The following is a 20,616-nucleotide window of genomic DNA, read 5'->3' on the forward strand; positions in this document are numbered from 1 at the left end:
GGAAATCTTAAAAGTAAAAAAAAAAAAAAAAAAAAACCAGTAGAGATTACTTATATTAAAGCCATAAGCAGTCTAATTTGGCCCATTCCGCAACATCTGCCTCCGAGCATATCAAAGATGTTTCCAACCATCTTTTCATGGCTATTATTTGTATTATTCTCAGCAGCTTAACCGCCCAAGCCGTTAGCTGCATCTGTTGGCTAGTGCATGTGTGTGTGTGTGTGGTGGAGCATTATCTCACCAGGGTAGATCTAACAAAGACCTGTGCTAGATTATGAGTATTTATCTGGCCTAATCCGGTCACTAATGCTGGATAGGATGGATTAAATGCTTTCATTTGAAATGATGGAGGAGAGAACTCTTTTTAAAAGAGTCATATCTCTGGAATCTGCTAAAATGGTCACAAGTCAAAGGATGAGTGGAAGCCTGCACACTTCCTGACAGTCAATTTAATTGGGGGTAAAAAAAATGTCTGAGGTGTTAATTAAGAGCACCGACCCCACTAGAGAGAGATGGTTATGAGATGTACTTACATTTAAAATGACTTAAAGTAGAGATGTACATCAGTTTAATAACCCAAAACATAAACAGTATATCACTCTTCACATTACAGTGATCTGGAGAGTAGAACTTTCTTTTCGGCCTCTGAGAAAAAGCAAGGGAGAGTGATGGCCTTAGAGGACACAGCACTTGACAGCCCTTGTTGTGTTTCTGTGGTGACAGTGACACAAAAAGAAAGGGACACATGGGGTCGGGCATGCTGGAAAGTCTCAGGACAGATGTCACTTAACAAGGTCAAAAAGATGAGAGAGGTGGAGAACATGGATGATGGAAAGATGAGGGAATAAAAAAAAAAAAGGCGTTGGCAAAGATCTGGCAAGTTTAAATATAAATACTCATCCAGGTAAGCACACATACACCTAGAAACAGCATGTTAAGTGGGGCTCTGAATACGTCTTTGACATTACAATACTTCCTGACCCCTTAAAGATGTGCACCAGATGGAATAATCAAGGGACATACGGCACTCTCAATCTCTCGATCTAAAAGAACCTCTCACTGCGACATTTTCTAAAGGATTCCAGTGAAAACTTTACTTCCTAATCCATTTTTCAGAACAAAAAACATCTGGGCGGCAAATCCACTAATCTGCTATTAAATCCCAGGATTTGTTGAAAAACACAGCGATTACAGGGAAGTAGTCTGAAATGGCTAACTGTTGTGAGGGGAGGGAGGGGGGAGGGGGGGCATGGGGAGGGGAGAATATTGCTTTATTGTGTTATTAATGTATGTTGTTTGTGCTGTGGGTGGTAACAGAGTTGTATAAGAGGCTTGTCTAATCTCAGTGCCTGTCAGGAAGGCTTGTGTTGCTCTATTCAGCACCTCTAAACAACAGAAATAAACGCAGCTAAACCTTCCCATCCGCTGTCTCCCTCTCTTTCGCTTCCAAACACAGCTGCTTAACAAGCTCTCCCCCTCCATTTAGACTAATAAATGTTTGACAATGTGCCCTTCAGGCAAAATTAAATTCTGCAAACCTAAAAATGTAACATCAATTACCGTCTCATACAAGAGTCTGTGCCAGCAAAAAAAACATATCCTGGGAGTAGGAAATGCTCTTGAGAGATACATTCAGGGCAATATGTAATAACATTAAGCCGGTTATACTGCCATTTATGTGTTTATTGAATTGCAATGAACTGTGGAGGTGTGGGTACCTATGGAGCTGAGTCTGGACGGCGGTCCTCCGATGCTGGAGTGGGCGCTGTGCTTCAGGGACCCGGGGCCCAGCTTCAGGGTAGGGACCTGTGGGGAAGCGGGGGAGGTGGGTGACTTGCTCTCGGATGCCTTAGGCTTGGACGACAGATTCAAGGGCTGAGGGCCCTCGTCCTGCAAAAAAGCAACACGTTTGGCCCGGTGTGATTTTTCTCCTCAGAGACTTGGGACCCAATCAAAACTCCCAGCAGGGGAGTCAAATCAGCTGACTGCATGCCGAAAAAGTATGTTTTCAGCAAATGCGGCCAGACCACAAGGAAAGGTAAAAGTAATTGTGGTTGCGCAGGCCAGTTGAAAAACTTGCCGATATTGGATTGACTTTGCGCACTGCCATGGCGTAATCAACATGCAGCACACCCATGCTCAATCAAACAAGAGAACAGGGACAAAGCGAGCATACCATGTAAAGAAACATGCTTAGGTGAGAAGATTCACACACATTTACCAAACATGTTGCGCATTGAGAAGCATACACACAAAGCATACACACAAACACAGAATGGCCAAGTATTCTATAAATATAAGCATGATTATTTGACACACATTACGGCTTCAAATATGTTCACAGATGTCAATTAGGCTCAATTAGATAATCAAATAACTCTGAATAACACTTTTGTGATGGTGGACATCTATCCATACGGTGCAAATGACTGCTACCAAGATATCAACCATGCTGACATCATAATCACATCAGAGAAGGCACCATAAGGGGTAATTAGATCTCAGAATGACAGATGCTGCCCCGTACACAGCATCAGAACATTGCAACGAAGGCCTAAACTTGCCATCAAGACCTTTCTTTTCTTAACAGCTTCATAGCTCAATACCAGAACTACATCAGAAGCTCGCGCACTCAGGCAATTCTCCAGGATCAAATGACCTTGCCAACCCTCGTCCAAACCATAGCTGTCGATCATCCTCGCCTGGCAGAGGGACTCTCAGGTCACTATTGTGCTCCAACTGCAGTGGGATCTCATATGTGCTAACATGGGGCGTGCAGCTTCTGTACCAACACCTGTTTCTAGAGCCTTCCCGTCTGTCATGAATGGCCAGAAACAAAAGCATTTGCAGCAGCCATAGAGGACCACCACATCTCACAGAGCTACAGTGTCTCTCCTGGTCTTGCCTCCGCAGTAGTACGAGCAGAAATTCGCTGTTTCAAAGGCAGTAGGCAGCGAGTCAACAAGCTAGGTTTTGGAACAGAGCTTCTGAGGTCTGGAGAGCTTGATTAAGACCTTTCCCTCACCGCCCGTGCTGTGATGGGCCGTAACAGGATTGTCCTCATTAGCGCTGTTCTCAATGGAAGGGGAACCAGTGGGATGTGGACTCCATCATAAGGGAGACACACAAAAGACCTTACTCAATGAGAACACTAAGACGTGATTGAGGAGAATACTGTATCATGACCCATATTGTGTCGGGTGTGTAGCGATGCTGCATTGAAGAGGAAAACTGAATATTTATGACAGATAATGCCTGCCTCCCGCCCCGATGGTGGATTGTTCTTCGAGAAGCAAATCCTTGGGTGGGATGTTAGCCAAAGAGAAGGAAGCTGGTGAGAGGAGAACTAATGAAGACTGGCAAAGCTGTGTAAGAGAAGGAAGGCTAGCTTTAAGATCTGTCATACATGTTATAATAGGGAATAAGCTTAAATCTCATCTAAAATGACATACGAGTCACTTAGAATTAAAAAAATATTTGGAAATTTTAATTATTTTAAGTTTTAATCAGTTATTTATAGCTAATTACTGTACACTGGCTGTATACATACGTACATATACATATATACACATATACATACATACATATATATGAAGAGTTCAGATGCAAAAGCCTCTAAGTGCCATCTGAAAATTTCTTCTAGAATGATCATTTTTATCCAGCTCATATATTTAAGTTCAGTAATTTCACTTAAATGACAATTAATAGGTCATTTTCATTTCATTACTGAACTTAAATATACGAGCTTGATAAAAATGATCATTCTAGAAGAAAATTATATATATATATATATATATATATATATATATATATATATATATATATAAAAATAATCTCTTTTGAATTTTGCATGAACGTATACATCCTTCAAATATGCTGCTGACAGTACAGTCTACTTCAGAGACTGTAAAGAAACCAGAGACACTCCCACGAGATAGAAGTGTCCAAGCCCATTGTGACCAACACATGGGCAGCACCTTCAGGAGGAATCTCAAAGCCAACTGTGGCAGCACTGAGCTTGAGTGAAGGAATAGTGTGGATGTGTAAATCTGAGTAGGTCACAGAGTGAAAACCGTGATATGAGTCCATGATGCACCTGAGTTGTGAGGCCTCCCCCAGGGTAAAGCACTTAAGCTCTGTACGCCTCAGTCCAACCAGCTGTCCGACACACGCCACACATCTCAAAATGAGAGGAAGAGTGGCAACTACCCAAGGGCAGCAAGCTTGAAATATGCATGCCTTCCCCTTCATGATGGCAAAAAGCTTGCAGACATGGAGAGAACAAACGAGAGAGCCACGATTGAGGGAAGATTTGAAGAGAGAAAGAGGAGGTAGAGAAGGAGAAAGGGAGGGCTCTGCATCAACTTTTAGATACTTGACAGGGAATAAGAGAGAGAAAGATATATTTAAGGAAAAAGTCATTTTCTCATGGCTCGGTGGCTGCGGAGGCCTAGCAGGTGCAGGCGGCACTGCCAATTATCTGTATTATCCCTATCCCTCTTCTTTATCTCCATGTATTTGGTCATGTGACAACAAAGGACCAAATGTTTGAGTAAAACGGCCTTCATTAGCCTTTGACACAATGAGCTGCAGGAGGCCAGACACAGTCGATGGCGACCGCCAAAGCTTCACTGGGATTGACAGAGGGAAATGTATCCTGAGCTCTTCCTCTTATGCAACAGGCATGTGGTTGAGCTCCAGGTCTGTTCTCTTCCCTCTCCAAACAGGCATCGGGCTCAGTCGTGGCTCAAGGCCGGAGTGAGAGCGGGCAACAGGCCTTCACACATGTTTATCCAGCCCTGGCCGCCCCACGGTCCAGCTATTGTACTGCTGAGCGGGACAGAATGGGCTTGCAGGGGTGTCCGGGCGTCTAGAATGACCAGCCCAGCAGGAGGGATGAGAGGCCAGACAGGCTGCTTTTATTTCTGCCTGGCCTGATATTCATGGAGCTTTATTCCACTCAGATAGCTCTGGCCTCCTGCTGCCACACTGGCCAAAGGGAAAGATACCTGTTATGAGACTTATACGCTATCAGAAAAAGGCACAAAGCAGTGGTGGTAGCTAGACCTTGGGTTCAAGAACCAAGGACCTTCAGAAGCTGGCATAAAAAAGCACTTGAAATGCAACAATGTAGTGAGGCATGGAGAATTGAGGGCATTGTGCCAGCTTGCAAGAGTTATGGGTTTTCAACCTAAAGAACATCAAAACCAGTACATACAAAGACTATTAGCTCTGGATGGAAAATGTACACAGGTGTTCCAGCCTAATTCGCATCCACAAACACATACCTTGGGCTTTGGTGGTGGGGTGCTTCTGTTTTTCTCGCTCTGGCCGCTGGTGGGCGAGTGTGTTCCGGTTGCCAGGTTGGCCTGAGGCACAGTGCTGTGTTTGGCCCCCGGAGACACCTGCATGGCAGCTAACTGAGCTGCATACAACTGCTGCAAAGAGACAGAGAGAGAGAGAGAGAGAGAGAGAGAAGGGACAGAAGAGTGGATGAAGAAGAGAGAAAGGTCCATGAATAAATGAATACACAGAACGCACAAAAAAACAAAACAGGCTAAAAAGCTGGTTTGGCCATTAGTGGAGAGGGCTGATGGTTGTTTATGTGTGAGGGGACAGAGCTGTCACTTTATGTTCCACCATCCGGCCTCAAGGGTCTACGCTAACAGCTAGCAGACGCCTGAGTGAGACATGTCCCCGCCAAGGTGCATCCTGGGAAAAAACGCACTCACCATAAGGGTCATATTCACTAAGGGAAAAAAAGACTGAAAAAGGGCCTCTCAAGGTGAAAAACTGGTGGATGTGTTTATGTAAAGAGAGAAGTTGTGAATTTCTCTGCCACTGAGAGTGGAAACAAATGCCGGACCCCCTATTGATTCTTTTACTCTTGCTTAAGAATGCACACCAGGACAGAAGGACCCATGAGAAAACTCTCTTAAAACTCGAAAACATATCTGCCAGCATGATTCAGTGAAATGCAGAATATACTGCCATTTGACAGAATAAAAAAAAAAATTTGCTCCTTTTTATTTCCATTGTTTCAAATGTATTAAATGGCAGATTGATATATTGGCTGATCTTTTGTGATTAAAGTAACCAAGACCACTTGGCCAATAGTTTCATAAGTAAAAAATATATCAGCTTCATTAACAGTAAATGAAAAAGTAAATAATTTTTTTTAATAAAATATAATAAAATAAATTAGCAGTATATAAAAGCTTATACAAGTAGTACATTTAAGTATTTAAATATAAGTGTTTAAGTTTGTTTCCTAATTATATTGTATTTATTTCTAACACTTAAACACTTATATAATAATTAATAATTGCATGTATTTTTGAATGAATTAAATGTAATTAAACAGAAGTGTTATGTATATCTACATGCATATATCAATACTATATTGGCTATATCAATTCTCTAGATATTGTCATCTGCAAAACCAATGGAACAAACCTGTATCAGTCAACCACAAGCAATAACTTCTCCCAACTGTTAAATGCGGAGCTCAGGGATGTGCTCTTCTACACAGGGTATTTGTGGACCAGAGCAAATGTTTCTACGGTAACAGGTAGACAGTACAGTGGCTGGACATTGCATTGATTCCCGGAGCGGTTTGGGCAATTCCTGCAACAAGTACGTTTGAGGAAAGCAAAGAATGAATTGAGAGAGGGAGCTTTTTATTGTATTTGTGGGAAAATATGAGGAACCAAATCTGTGTTTACAGTAGCTGCAGAGACGGGCTGTTTTTTAAATTGTATTTTTCTCTTCAAGGTTTGGAAGCGAATGGCTGTTTGTGAGTAAAACTTCCGTCCTTCTGTTCATCTCTGGCTGCCAGCCACCAGCAGGAAACAAAGACTGGTTTATGCAAATGTCCATGGCAGTTCTATCTCTCTCTCTCAACCTCGACAGCACATTCTCCACAATCTTCTGTCGGCTGTATCTGCTAGAATTAAATATTTCTATCAGATGAGAACACAGAGATTAACACACCATCATGCTGAGAGACATATCTCCATACAGAACATCTCCATCCACTCACACTGGCTTTTATCTGCCTAAATTTGCACCGCAGAGAGCTAATAAAGTTAATAAGTACAGATTTTTTTTGTTTAAAAAGGGACACTGCTATATTAACTGTGTGCATAAAAGTAGAGGTGCACTGAATAAAAAAAATAAAAAAATTCTCTGGTATATATTGAATTATATTTATGCTATGGCCAACCGATATGATGGCCAATATTAAATCTACACTATTTTGCCTGTTTAAAAAAAAAAAATGTCTACAGTAACCTTACTGATATTATTGATACACTGATATTATTGTGCATCCCTAATAAAAGTACTTACTGTATACACTGCTATTTGTAATATTTGATTCTGATCGGCTTTCCACAGCTAAACTGTATAATCGACTGTTGTCCTATGAAATTCATTTAATTTAGCTCTTGTATTCCTTTTTCCTAACATAAAATAATTTCAGCTCAAATCTATACTTTATGTGGTTAGTAATGATCGGGATAATGTACACTCAGTCAGTCATTATTTTTAAAATGAACACTGACAGGGTGATTCTTCTATTTTTATTCTTCATTTAGGTTGTGCGCAGACATACAGCACTTCAACACACACACACACACACACACACACACACACACACACACACACACACACACACACACACACACACACACACACACACACACACACACACACACACACACACACACACACACACACACACACACACACACACACACACACACACACACACACACACACACACACTTCTCTTGGATTTTTTGATCAGGAGGTGACCTCAGTGTGTGAGCTGTAGTCCACACAGGGGAGCAGGACATGAAATAAAGCTCTTGTTGGTCATTTCTGTTCAATTACTCCCACCATGGCCCCTGGTTGTGTGTGTGCCTGAGCGTGACATACGGCCCCTGTCGGAGCTTGCCCTGTCTGTGTGTGTGTTTGTGTGTGTGTGTGCGTGAGAGGGCGAGATGCTCTGTGTCCGGTCCACTGCATCAGACTGCTTTATTTTCTTTCTGAATTGAGTTCTATTACAGGGCCAGCTCTTGTCAGTCACAACCACTAGACCGACACACATACACTTCACTTCCAACAGGGCCTGCCACTGAACACGCTCAAAGCGCTGCCACTCCGCCGTCAACGTGAGCAAACAGGAAGTGACAGCACAATGCCCCTCGAGTGCCCACGGGCTCACGTATGCACATGCAGCGAGAATGGGGGATGAAGGGGTGGTTGATCTCAAAAGTGGGGATGTAACAGAGGAATTTAAATGTCAGCCTTACACAAAAACACACACACACACACACACACACACACACACACACACACACACACACACACACACACACACACACACACACACACACACACACACACACACACACACACACACACACACACACACACACACACACACACACACAGGGGTGCTGAATGGGGAGGGTGTATCTGTGAGGGATTTGATAGGACTCTTGACTCCTTCAGTCAAGCTGCGTCCTTTTGAACTGTAAAAGCTTCTCCCCTTGCTTCTCTCTCTCTCTCTCTCTCTCTTTGCTAATCCCCACAGAGGAGTATTAGGCCAGCTCTAATTCTCTAACCACAAGTCTGTGTGTGTGTGTGTGTGTGTGTGTGTGTGTGTTTAAGGCAACAAAGGTAAGAAAACGCATACCACCAACACAGAAGGCGAACACACAAGAAAGATCCCAATGCCAGTCCGTAATGCTGCAGGCCTGTCTGATCTAGTGGGTCAAATGTGACTCCATTAAGTAGTGTGTGTGTTTTTATGTGTCTATATGCAGGATGACGAGAGGAGATAGATTGGCATTTGCGCTTTAACTCGTAAGGCTGATTGGAGAGTATTAGTGTTGGTGACACATGTTTTAACAAAGCCACCACCCCATCCTCGCTAAGTCCCCGTCCCCTCCCTGAGCACAGGGAAGACGGGCTGCTGTCAGCACTATCCAGTGGAGTGGATCTGTGTGTCTTTATGTGGCTGAGCAGACATCTCTCGCTCTCCAGTAATCCCCTGCTTTACTCAGATTATGAGCTTCTTTTCCCATCTTGCTTTGTTGTCAAAATGGAAGCAGTTCGGAGTGATCCTCTAAGCTATTGTCATTTTGGTCACCGCTGGCTATTGTGCGTCTCATGCTTTTTCCATTGTTGTCAATTCTTCCTATTCTTGTTATTTTTTTGCGCTAACTAAACACTGGCTGTCAAGTTCTGTGCTATTTTGATTAGTGCGCCAGGCAGGATGAACTTTGACATGAGTTGCGTCTGACTGAAGCCGCTGCCAAGAAATCTCCCTCTTAAGTGTCAATTAGTGCTAAACCAATGTGTTTACAAAAAATACAAAAAGCTAAATTAAAATCTATTGTGAGGTGGGATAATTTTTTTCTTTTCTGCTTAATTTTCTTTCTTTCCGGATTGTCAAGGAAGAGACTCGGTACTCTGTCCAGGTTTTAGGTCCGCTAGTGGGAAGCTTTGAGGCAAAATAACATTCTCATTGTGTGATAGACTGGGAATGTTATGTAAGCTTTTATGTTGTGGAGCAGATAGGGCAAGCTGGACACGATCAATCCAGCCCCCGCTATCTATTAACAGTGTCACTGACCTCATCGTCCTCGGACAATGCCACCAGATCACTATCTGAAAGGAATTTGCGGCGCTTATCATCGTGCGTACACATGCAAGTGGCGTCAAAATAATAAAATCACTGGGGGTTTGAACTACAAATGGAAATACATGTACTATTTTTTACGGCTGATATAAGGCATTAAATACAGTCTCCCTTCTCGCTTTCTCTCTCTCGTTCTCCTGTGTGCTGCAGTAATCCGGTGCAATATGGTCCAACATCTGCCTCTACATATGATGGCTGACCTCCTCCATTGACCCACTTTATACCTCTTCAGTATGCTGCTCGCAGCTCGTACCTTTCTATTACTCCCCTCCTTTTCTTATTTTTCTCTTTATCTCTCTCTCTCCACTTCCACTTTTCAACAAAGTCATAGTCACTGTCCCTCAGCTTCTGTGTGTGTGGTTTTGGTGGGTTACGCAGGTTAATTTAGCTGGTTATGGAATATTAGGCCAGTGTGAACTGTGGCCGCAGTTGTGAAAAGTGGTTTTGTGGCCAGGTTTAAAGACTGCTGCAGTGACTAATGGCAAACACCTTTAAGATAGTGACCCCTAGTGCAATGACTCCCTCTCACTCACCACATGCACACACATACACTTAGAGGACTTGTTTAATGGCCGGTGTGTAGGTGAGCAGTCTCATACAGCTGTGACTTCATCCGTCTGGCATCTACAAGTGTGTTTGTGTGTTGAAATATAACTTTATACAAAATGAATCTCTCTGAAAACTTTTGACACTACACAGGACGCAAGCGCCTAATTACAATGTGTTAAAATTAAGTTACAATAATGCGCCACAAATTACAATCAACAAAGCGGTCTACACTGCAAGTAACCAAAATGCTGCATGCCTTCAGTTGATGTGCTGCACAGCAACTTCAGACACTTTATTTTCCTACTGAATATGTATTGTACTTATATATAGAAACATACTTAAATAAGCATTCCTCTAGTCCAGTAGAGCATGGTGCTAGCAATGCAAAGGTCTTGGGCGTGATTCCCAGGGAAGGCATAAACTGATACAATCTATACCATAAATGCAATGTATGTCACTTTGAATAAAAGCATCTGTCAAATGCATTAATGTAAATAACCAAATACATCAAAGCCAGCTTGTGGTCATTCTGGTATTCTGCCTACTAAATGAAATCATTATTAGATCTCTATATGTATTATACAAACAAAAAATATCACATTTTAAATATAGTATAGTTGAGAGGACATAAAGTGCATTGAGAAGAGGGGCAAGAAATTGCAAGCCAGATTCAGCACGTCAGGTTGAGTGCACAAACTACTAAACCACGGCACGTGGAGTGACCAAGGCAAATATTTTGGGCCTCTCATCGTGTTGTGGGGTCTGAAGATGAGACGCGCAAATGCGCAGATTGTCCCAGAGGAAATCCAACGTGCTTCTGTCTGAGACATCTGTATTTAGGTTAGCCTTAGTAAATCATTTTCTTTGTGACAAAGCCCTAATCTCTCTCTCTCTCTCTCTCTCTCTCTCTCTGAGTATGTGTGTTGCAAGGGAGATTTGAGGATGGAATGAGAGAACAGTGGCATTGGAAGTTGTTGTTTTTTTCTCCAGTTGTTTTTCTGGCAAAATCCAATTGCGGCTGACAAAGCTGTTCAATCTGGGATTTTTTTGAATCTTAACACGAAGGAACATATGGAGACAAGCTCAGAAGCAGATAAAATCAGACAGGACAAGATTCTTGCAGTAAGCCAGTCATACGGAGCACAGAGGGGAGAGTGCACAGACACAGAGTATAAAATAAATAAATAAAAAAACAGAAAAAAATATCCTGTTTTATTTACCTGTTATCCAGAGGCCACCTGGGAATACCACCTGTTTCTGATCGAGTGTGTATGTGTGAGAGCCATTTATACCTCTTGCAGATGCTTAAACTGTGATACAGATGTGCAGGTGCAAATCCTTACATGTGTGCACGTAAGTGCAATGCCCTGTTAAAATTCACTCTAATGTGCATCTAACGTTTGGCTAATGGTGGCAGGGTGAGTTTGGCCTCTTAGGCAGTCACTTTAATTGGTAATAGAGGTAACAGAGAGGAAGGGCCGGGCCCGTGTGGGTCCCCAGGTAAGTGCATTTCAAACAGCCAGGCTCTTAACCTGGGGATCAGATGCAGTCCGTTAATACTTTTCTTCTCCTTCCAGAGACCAAACTAGGGAGGAAAAGGAAAAAGGACAGACGTGGAGACGCATGTTTACTGCGTTTTCAGTTTCAGAGCAGCACAGTGAGGCTGCATTAGGGTTTGACTCTATTCAGACAGCCCATAATATCTTTTTGTGTTTGCTCTCTGTTCCCTCTGTGCTCTGTCCCCCTTAAAACAGTTTCTATGGTACCCTTCGCTCCACAGTGAACAATATCAGCACCCCAGAGCCAGCAGTGCGCCATTCTCTCTCTGGGCTCTGGCCCCTCACAAAGGCCCATTTCTATGGCAACTTGCAGTTGGCATGAGGAAAAGAGTTGGGGAGAACAGTGGGCATTGTTGTTCTCTATCGGGATCACAAAACAAAAAAAGGGGGGGGAAAAACTAGGGAAGAAAAAGAGATTTTGTTTGAGAGGTTGGGAAAAATGGACTGAATCTCCACAGCAAAAGGACATACACACAAACAAAACCACAAGATGGACGTTACCTGCAGCTGAAGAGGGCCGAGGCCAGGCGTTGCCGCAGCAGCGGCTGCCATAGTTGTGGGGATCAGCTGTAGAGGGTAAGGGTCACCTGAGGAAAAGAGCATTATGGGTATGTCAGATGCTTTAGATTTTTTTTTCACACATCACCCTTTCGATATCCAACACTTCTGCACAGGGTCTGGGCCCCATCCCCCTCTCCTCTCCTTCGATGGAGCGACAGATTCACTGCTTTCTCTTCTGTCGGTAAAGACCTCCATTGTGAAGTCCCCCCCTCCATTCTAATGAAAGGCTGATTGTGTGGCTGCAGCTCTAATACCCCGAGCACAATAGCAGTTGAAGGCTAAGGCATGATAAGGAGAGGACGGTAATTAACGAGGTAACGTCAGCGCCCCGTCTCCTCGGGCCCCGCACAAGAGCCTCTGCGTTGGAGAGATGAATCAGAACACGAGGAGTGAATAGCGAGAGTTATTAGCGTCCACCTGCAGATATGGGCTTTATAATTACATGACCGGGAGGTAAAGGTCAGTCCAGTTCGGCTAGAGGAGGTAGGGGGGTTATTAGCGTTGCGCTGAAAAGGCCTGTGACATGAGAAACCACGAGTGTGCTCTCAAATCGGTTCTGCAGTTTTTTGAGTGCAAAGCGTGATGAACAATGGAATGATGTCGGCCAAAAAGGGAGGAGAAGTTGGATACAAGCGCTCTGAGGAAGAACAGAGGGGAGAAAATGTCTCAATGCCCAAATAGATGGCCTTTGAAATATATCATATAAAAGTGACACCATCATTCTGTTATTTTAAAAGACTCAGCGATTTATGGAGTGCATGTCTGGTCGTGTTTTAAAGCCAGCATAAATGTGCCCTTTGCCAATGATATCCCACCATTCTGTGCATGCAGTAAGGCAGAATTGGAATGGCATCTGATGGAAGTACATTAATAAATGTTCATTTTTTATTAAAAAGACATATTTTTGCTTTAGTACAACTGAAATGAAATTTTTAAAGTGCACGTAAATGCACTTGTTGATAAGGCAGCGGATACAGCCCGGGACTATAGAGTATCTGTTAAAGGGGTTTGTAGAGGAAGTCGGACCTTGTCTCAGTAAGCAATAAACCAGACGCTCCTATCAGTCAGTCCAAAATATTTTTCCCATACACTGCTCCCCCCCCCCCCGCTTAAAAAAAAAAACTCATCCGCTTAGTTAAAGATTGCCCTGGACCCAATTCAAGGATGTATTCTGGGGAGATGTGTGTGTTTTGTCTTTTTTTCTTGTCTTTCTCTCAGTCCCTAAACAAATACAAATATTCCAGCTATTTTATGTCTCTCCTGGGTACAGCTGTAACAAAAGAGCAAAACTAAGAAAAGCAAACATGTTGCTGTTGGCGAGAAGGCAGTATCTTCAGACTGACTGGAAGAGCTCCGTGGCCTGGCTCCGGGGAGCAATGGGTGGGAACCAGCATCCCCTTAGTCCAGACCCTGCGACCAGAGGGATTTCATCCCCCTTTTTTTCCTCTCTGGTTTTGAGGGTTCAAACGACGGCTTCCTCCCCCGTGAGCAAGCACTGTAATGGTAACTAAATGACATGCGTAATTGAAATTTTGGGCAGGGTTTGATGGTGCTGCTGGCTGTAATTGAAATAGAGGGTTTATGGTTAGGAGGGAGGGAGGCCGTTGGGAGGAGGAAGAGGGTGGGGGGACTTGTTTGGGAAACTGTGAAGCGCAGTGGGCGGAGCTGGAGATGCGGACCGGTCCGTCTCACAAGGGAGATGTGCGTTTATGAGAGTGTGTGCGAGTGTGTGATCTATGCAATGTTTGTGTGCACGCGTACAGTTGGAGAGGAGTCGGAGGCGTGTGCGAGGCGTACTGGACGCGTGTTCTGGCGGCCGCCCGTGTTAATATGAAGAAACCTGGGGCAGGTCACTCTACCCCCCCGTGAGAGCGCGAGCGTTCTGCTGCTGCGCTGCTGGCACTTGCCGCCTCGTTTCTCGCGGTAAACAACACATTGCTTCACAGTTGGACTGCTACGGCCAAAAACACAAACCCCAGAGGAAGTTTTCTTTTTTTTCCTGTTCCTACTTTTGAACAAGAAATACAGAGACACAAAAGCAAGCGAGTTTGTCTAGTCTGAGAGTCTGTCATGTGCGGGAGATGATGGGCATCAGTGGTGTTGGCTGATCTTAATAACACACCAGACAGGAGGGAGATGCTGCCCAACATTGGGTTGAAGACTCCGCTTTCAGCAATCTGGTTTGAAATCTCTAGTGTGAACAGTAAACTAGACTGAAGTCTTTAATTTAACAACCCATCACTGAAATGCTGCTTTAATACTCACTGCAGCCCGGTTTGTAGTTGAACCCTGGAGGAAGTAGAAATCCTTGTTGTGCTGCAGCGGCCGCCAGAGTTCTCTGATCTGGAGGAAACACAGGTATCATCAGCGGAGGCAACTGACCCTGGACCTGCTGAAGAGATAGAGAGAGACAGCAATTATGATGTTAGTCATGAACAAAGAGTCTAGCCATAATACTGTAGGTCAACTATGAAGAAATCTTTTCAACCAAAGTCCTAGCCTCAGCTTCAAACCACCCACAGTTTGATCACTGACCATCTGAGGCCATTTTGGACATAAATTGGTCCAAATCTATTGGATATTTTCTTCACCTAAATGGATTATGAAGGCAGAACAACCGGTGGTTAATTGCTTTACATGTTGATTAGACTTCCTGTCTAAGTGGATAAGGAATAAGCTGCAAGGTAGACCACACTTTGGCGACCTTCACACTGCAGCTAAATTCGGTTGACAATTCACCTTTTAGTGACAAACACATTCTACAACCAAATTAACTCCTGAAAGTTAAGTAGTAGTGACAACCGCATTAACAAAAATTCTACACAGTCTGAATGGAGTCAAACTGAACAACTAGTTGTTAATGACGTCAATGAGAGATATGAGAGATGACAGACAAGAGATACATCTCTGATGCATGTTAAAACACTCCTTTAAGCATAAACAAAACACGACATCTCCATCAAAAATTGCTGAACACAAGAAGTCTGTTGTTACTGTAATATTACTTTAGTCAGAATAGCGGACACCAAACACACGAGATGCTCCATGGTGTCAATAATTGCATTTTCGGGAGAGATTTGTGTTCCGTACACACAGAATTATAATTTAGGGGACTCACTCCCACATTTAATTGAGGTTGTCACTCCTGAAACTTAACAGTGTGTACACTGTGTGTACCTTTATGTCTGGCTACACTATGCACCTCTCTAGCCAGTTTATTACTAGGGTGATTTCAAATACTGTGCTTGTCCAGCAACTGTCACCTGAGGACAAGTGAGATATGGACGGGTGACTTTTGGGATAGTTGGTCCCCTTGACTTATTGTCACATAAAGGAGATTCTTCACGATCTGGCAACAGCTGGCCTCCATTTCTGCAGAGCACCATGCTCGGCACCTCGCCACACCACTTCACAAGGTTTCCAGGATTAAAAAAGGGAGGAAAGAGGAAAAAAAACAAGCCAGAGACTTTGGCAAAGGGAGAGTCTTGAGACACAGGCCCAAAGAAGAAGAGGACAGATGGTTCTACTGACGAGAAAAACACAAAGGCTCCAAAAGTGACAATCGTCTATATATGAAAGTGACATGCTCTAAGAGGAAAGGAGGCAGTTTATCTCAGTCGCATGTTAAGATAAACAGAGGTTAAACTTTTATTTTTATCTCATTCTCTTAAGTCTCAGTAGCATGTCTGAGGATTTTTGAATTCCAACCACAGAGCAATCATTCCTCCATTTTGGTTAACCACAAACGGCAGGCCTCCTGTTCCCAGATCAGGAGGCAGTGTCGTTTTATAGTTGCGTTACGACAGGACCCCCCACGGGCTGGTGCAGCTCTAACTTCCAGTCCTAATTGGACATATGCTCCTCTGGTTTTGCCTGCGTCTTCTCAGTGCGAGCTAAGGCTCTGTGGACACAATAGCATGTGCTAGCCAACGCGCATGCGTGTGTTTGTTCTCCAGTGGTTTTGAGCATGGAGTGTTTTTGTGGCAAATTACAATCACACGCTCTTCTCTTAAAAGCATAGACATGTAAGCAAGTGTGTGTGGGAGCATATGGAATTAAAGGCTCGTGGATCTCCTCAAAGCGTTCGAACACCCCGTCATGCTGTTCTCTATTCAATCAACGTAGTAAATAGCATTACCCACGCAGAGTAGGTGAGGCTGATATTGACATTTTCAGGCCCTGTTAATGCAGTTTGATGCATTCAGTTGACATGTATCATGAACTAGAGAACAAAAGGACTGAACTTTACAGTTGCTTTCAAAGGAGATTTAAATTTGAAGGCATTGAACAGTTAGCATTGCTTGTAAAACATCTCTTGCATTGGTTGGGGACAGGAACACATGACGTTGAAACAAAGTGGACTCAGGATTGGGGAGAATATTCTTGAACTGGAACAACGTGCCTCAACTGTAGGGATTGGATTGGTCCCCGCTAAACTAATAATAGTTTAGGGAAAACACTGTTTGAGGGGCTGCAACACCCCATCACACCCAAACACGAATAGAGGACTTCCCTTATTGTCTTTGTCATAACTCACTATTAAAACTGTTGAATATTCCAGAAAGCTTATGACAAAAGCGTCAACTCCAGCTGCAAGCTCTATAAAGGTTTATTAATCAGACAACAGCTGGCTGAGGAATTCCATTCTGGCTCTTTGAACTCTCTGATCGGAAGAATGGCTCACTTGAAAAGCTTTTAAAAACTTTGAGAACGCAGAAGAGTCTGTCAGATAATTGGGTCGGAAATGGGTTTCAGAACTGACATCTAAAAACAATATGATGCTTCTGGTTTTCAAATGAAACAAAAATACTCTCGTGAATGGTCTTATTGACCAGCTCCACAATAAAGACAGTTAAGATCAATTATGTTTGTTTTATTTGTACTATTTAACTATTTATAAATAGATAATATAAATATAAACCTACAGCAAATACAACTAGAATCTTAAAAACCTTCTAATTACCCGTAAGAAAAAATAGCTGGCGGACAAGGAAAAAAGGATAACACACGAGCGTGGCTAACTTTGCAACTTTCTTAGTTTATAAGAAAAGAGCGAGATTTTGAGAGTGAAAGAGCAAGGAAAAAATGTTGAAAGAAACAAATGGAAAGGGAAAAAGTGGAAAGTTGGCACAAAACTGAGTCAGAGCCTCTCGCCAGGCGGCACAGCTTGAACCTAAAGCTTTTTGAACATAATGAAGATGTGCAGATAATTAACATATGCAGTGTGAACAGGTTTGCTGGCACGGAGGAGAGAAAAACTCTAAGGTAGAGCTATTATTAGGGAGTAATTTGCTCTAAGAAGTAAATGAGTGAAACAATAGCTGCCAGCATTGACAATATGGCACACATCTGAGAATGTGTGCAAGAACGGTGGTTAAGAACGAGTCCCACCGCTAAAATCTGTTTCCAGCCATATGCTCCGGCAATTAAAGGCAGGCCTCAGTGACCTCGCACTGAAGAGGGGACACATAGCCATATAACTAATAATTAATTTGCGCTTGGATAGCAGCGTTAGCACACACGTACTATACTTGCAGACTGGCACTTAATATTAGCCCCGTGGACGTGGGCATAGGCCATTAACTTTTACAGAGTGCCTGCGACGACTGCCAGTCTGGTGCAGGCATCAGTGCGAAAGGACTGTCCCTGGTGAATAAGATTGAGATTGCGCACACGCTCAAACAAACACGTGCAGACAGTTTTTGCATTCATGGATCTACTTCCTGCTTCTTTTTATTAAGTGTGTCGGCTTATTATATACCTGGCTAAACATTGATGGCTAAAAAAGGAAGCTGCCAATGTTATCTCACATTCACGAGAGTGTTACTTCACAACAATTGTGAGGTGTGTTATCAGGGACCTAATAGAGCGCAACAGTTACTGTCTCTGCTGTTTCAGCAACTTTGGTGTTTTTTTTTTATTTTTTTTTTTTATTTCCTCCATTGGGATTTCAGCCAAACCAACAAACTCTGAGATGAGTGACAACATTATAATCTTAAGTTTTTAAATACCTTTTTTTACAAATTAGAGTAAAAGACAAGTGTCTTTTACGAGGCAATGAATTATGCATGCCATGAAGCACTTCAAATGATGTAATCCAAAAACTTGGAAATATTGAATTATAATGATTGATTATATTTATAAAGTACAATATTTTGAAAGTTTATTTTTGCAAATAATTTTTGCAATAAAGTTACCTGAGGATGTAGGGAGTGTACTTCATAGGAGTTCACTGCTGAGTTATTTTTCGCTGTTCTTTTCCATGGTAACAACAACTTATCTGATAGCTCTCTTTAGGATTATGGGCAATGCAGTTATAGACCAGGAATTTTGGAATTAAACATGGTTTATTTTTTAATCAAGCTAAAAATCACACTGACTTGTGGCCACACAATCATATATTATTAATCTCGCCTCTCACACTAGGTTTGTCGTTATACAATACCCTTAAAAATCAAATACTCAATAGAAAATAATTACAGTCGGAAACAGACTGTTGCGCTATATAAGGGGGAAACGGGTGGGGTTTGAAGTCTAGACCAATAAAGAGTTGCTTCAAGGTCACATGGCTTCACCCCTAATGCTTGATCTCTCTTCTCCATGCCTGATCGCGGTTTCCAGACAAACGTGGCATTTTCAAACCCCACCAAAACAACAACCCTGCTCTTTCCAATCACTAACGCATGTCCATTTTCTCACTTATGTTCTTCGTTCTTTTTTTTTCAAGTATGCCTCTCATTTTTTTCCAGCGAACGGTCTTTTTACGTGAGCCAAGGGCACCTTTGGCTGATTAGCGGCTAATGAAATTGAGTGGCGAGCCTGTGTCTGGACAGCCAGCCTTTTATTAGGCCCCCATTAGGTGTGAGTGCAGGAGGTGCGTCAGCCGCCCGCTGTAGGTGGGCATAACGCAGGGCCCATCTGCTCCTCTGCCTGTGTGTCCTTCCTCAAATAGCTCCCATTAGCTGCCAACCACCGGGCTGAGAGAAGCCTTCCCCACACACTCAAACACATGAAGACACGCATACACGGGCACACACCAGGCTGTTATATGCTTCTCAGGGCCAGTCGCTTAGGTAACACACAGTTGTTCTGTGGTTGGAGAGGAAGTAGAGGTGGAAATGGACACGAATAACACTTTGTATCTGTTAATTTCTCTCCTTTCGGCTTCCTTGTTGAGCACATAGCACTTTGGAGAATTTTCTCTGCATGCCTACTTTAAAGGTTGAACTTCCTTCATCATTCTCTGTCTTGTTGATCCTCTGGCAATCCTTTACTTACAAATAAGAGTTGAATGAGCATGTTAGACAAATCTGTCTGGCACATTATTCTCCCTGTCTCTCCCTCGCTGTTTTCTTTCTAGGGAAACTGAACAGGTATACAATCCGAATATGCACACAGACACAAATATTCCTTATTTTCTGTCCACTGCTTCCTGGGGAGGTATACAGGGTTACCTTTTCTTCATATGTGTCTAATTAAGTCCAATCATCTGCTGTAAAACTTATACCATGTCAAAATGTCATTATAAAGCTGGAGTCAAAGTCTACTTACAGATGGCACAAGAACTTACGAACGTAACTTTTAGGATAAACAACTGATAGTGCTAATTGAGCAGAAACGACATACTTCACTTTAAGAACTCCGAAATGCCACCTGAAATATCCTTAATAATATAAGGCGAGTGCTCATATCAATCGGGAACATGTGTTGGGAGAATCCCCCTGATCCCCATTATCATCCGCAGTGCTGCGCAAAGCCCAGTTCACACAACCAGTGCGGCCACTTCATGCAGGAAAAACACCAATTACATTCATTTAGGTATAATGAGACAAATTAAACAATTACACAGCCAATTGGGTTAGCTGCTCCTGTGCACAGGACCTGGTCTAACTCTGATGAGCTAACGCTCAACCGTTTTCTTTTTAACTCTCATTCCGTGGGAAAATGAATTTACTATCTCAAGGAGGTACTGACGCATGGCAAATGAGTCTGATTGAGTTATGAAGCAATCATGCTGTGTTTGACATGTGTAAGGAACTGCCGTGGAAGCTCTTTATTAGGTTAGATTTCCTGAAATGTAGGTTGACTCTAATATGTGTTTTATAAGCAGCATGTCGTATTTCTGTCGCCACCGTGTCTAAAGACTTAAACTAGTTAGTTAGCTAAAACATGCGACAGCAGTGCTCGTTTCGTTATCTGTGGCTAATGCCTTTGTGCTAAATGACTGTCGTTCTA

General features: G+C 42.9%; 1 protein-coding gene across 12 annotated transcripts in view; it reads right to left on the reverse strand.

Moving 5' to 3' along the window:
* Positions 1-20,616, reverse strand: part of sox5 (SRY-box transcription factor 5) — a 213,073-nt gene that overhangs the window by 11,100 nt on the left and 181,357 nt on the right. For 10 of the 12 annotated variants that reach the window (XM_082168111.1, XM_082168121.1, XM_082168117.1 and 7 more), the window contains 4 exons: positions 14,647-14,773; positions 12,322-12,407; positions 5,289-5,438; positions 1,719-1,890 (listed from right to left, as the gene is read on the reverse strand). In XM_082168111.1, the coding sequence (XP_082024237.1) occupies positions 1,719-1,890; positions 5,289-5,438; positions 12,322-12,407; positions 14,647-14,773 (535 nt within the window). The remainder of the gene's footprint in view (positions 1-1,718; positions 1,891-5,288; positions 5,439-12,321; positions 12,408-14,646; positions 14,774-20,616) is intronic. The other 2 variants (XM_082168114.1, XM_082168112.1) reach the window with 2 other exon arrangements.

This window comes from Leuciscus leuciscus, assembly GCF_965113295.1.
Source record: "Leuciscus leuciscus genome assembly, chromosome: 4".
In the NCBI taxonomy this organism is placed as follows: Eukaryota; Metazoa; Chordata; class Actinopteri; order Cypriniformes; family Leuciscidae; genus Leuciscus; species Leuciscus leuciscus.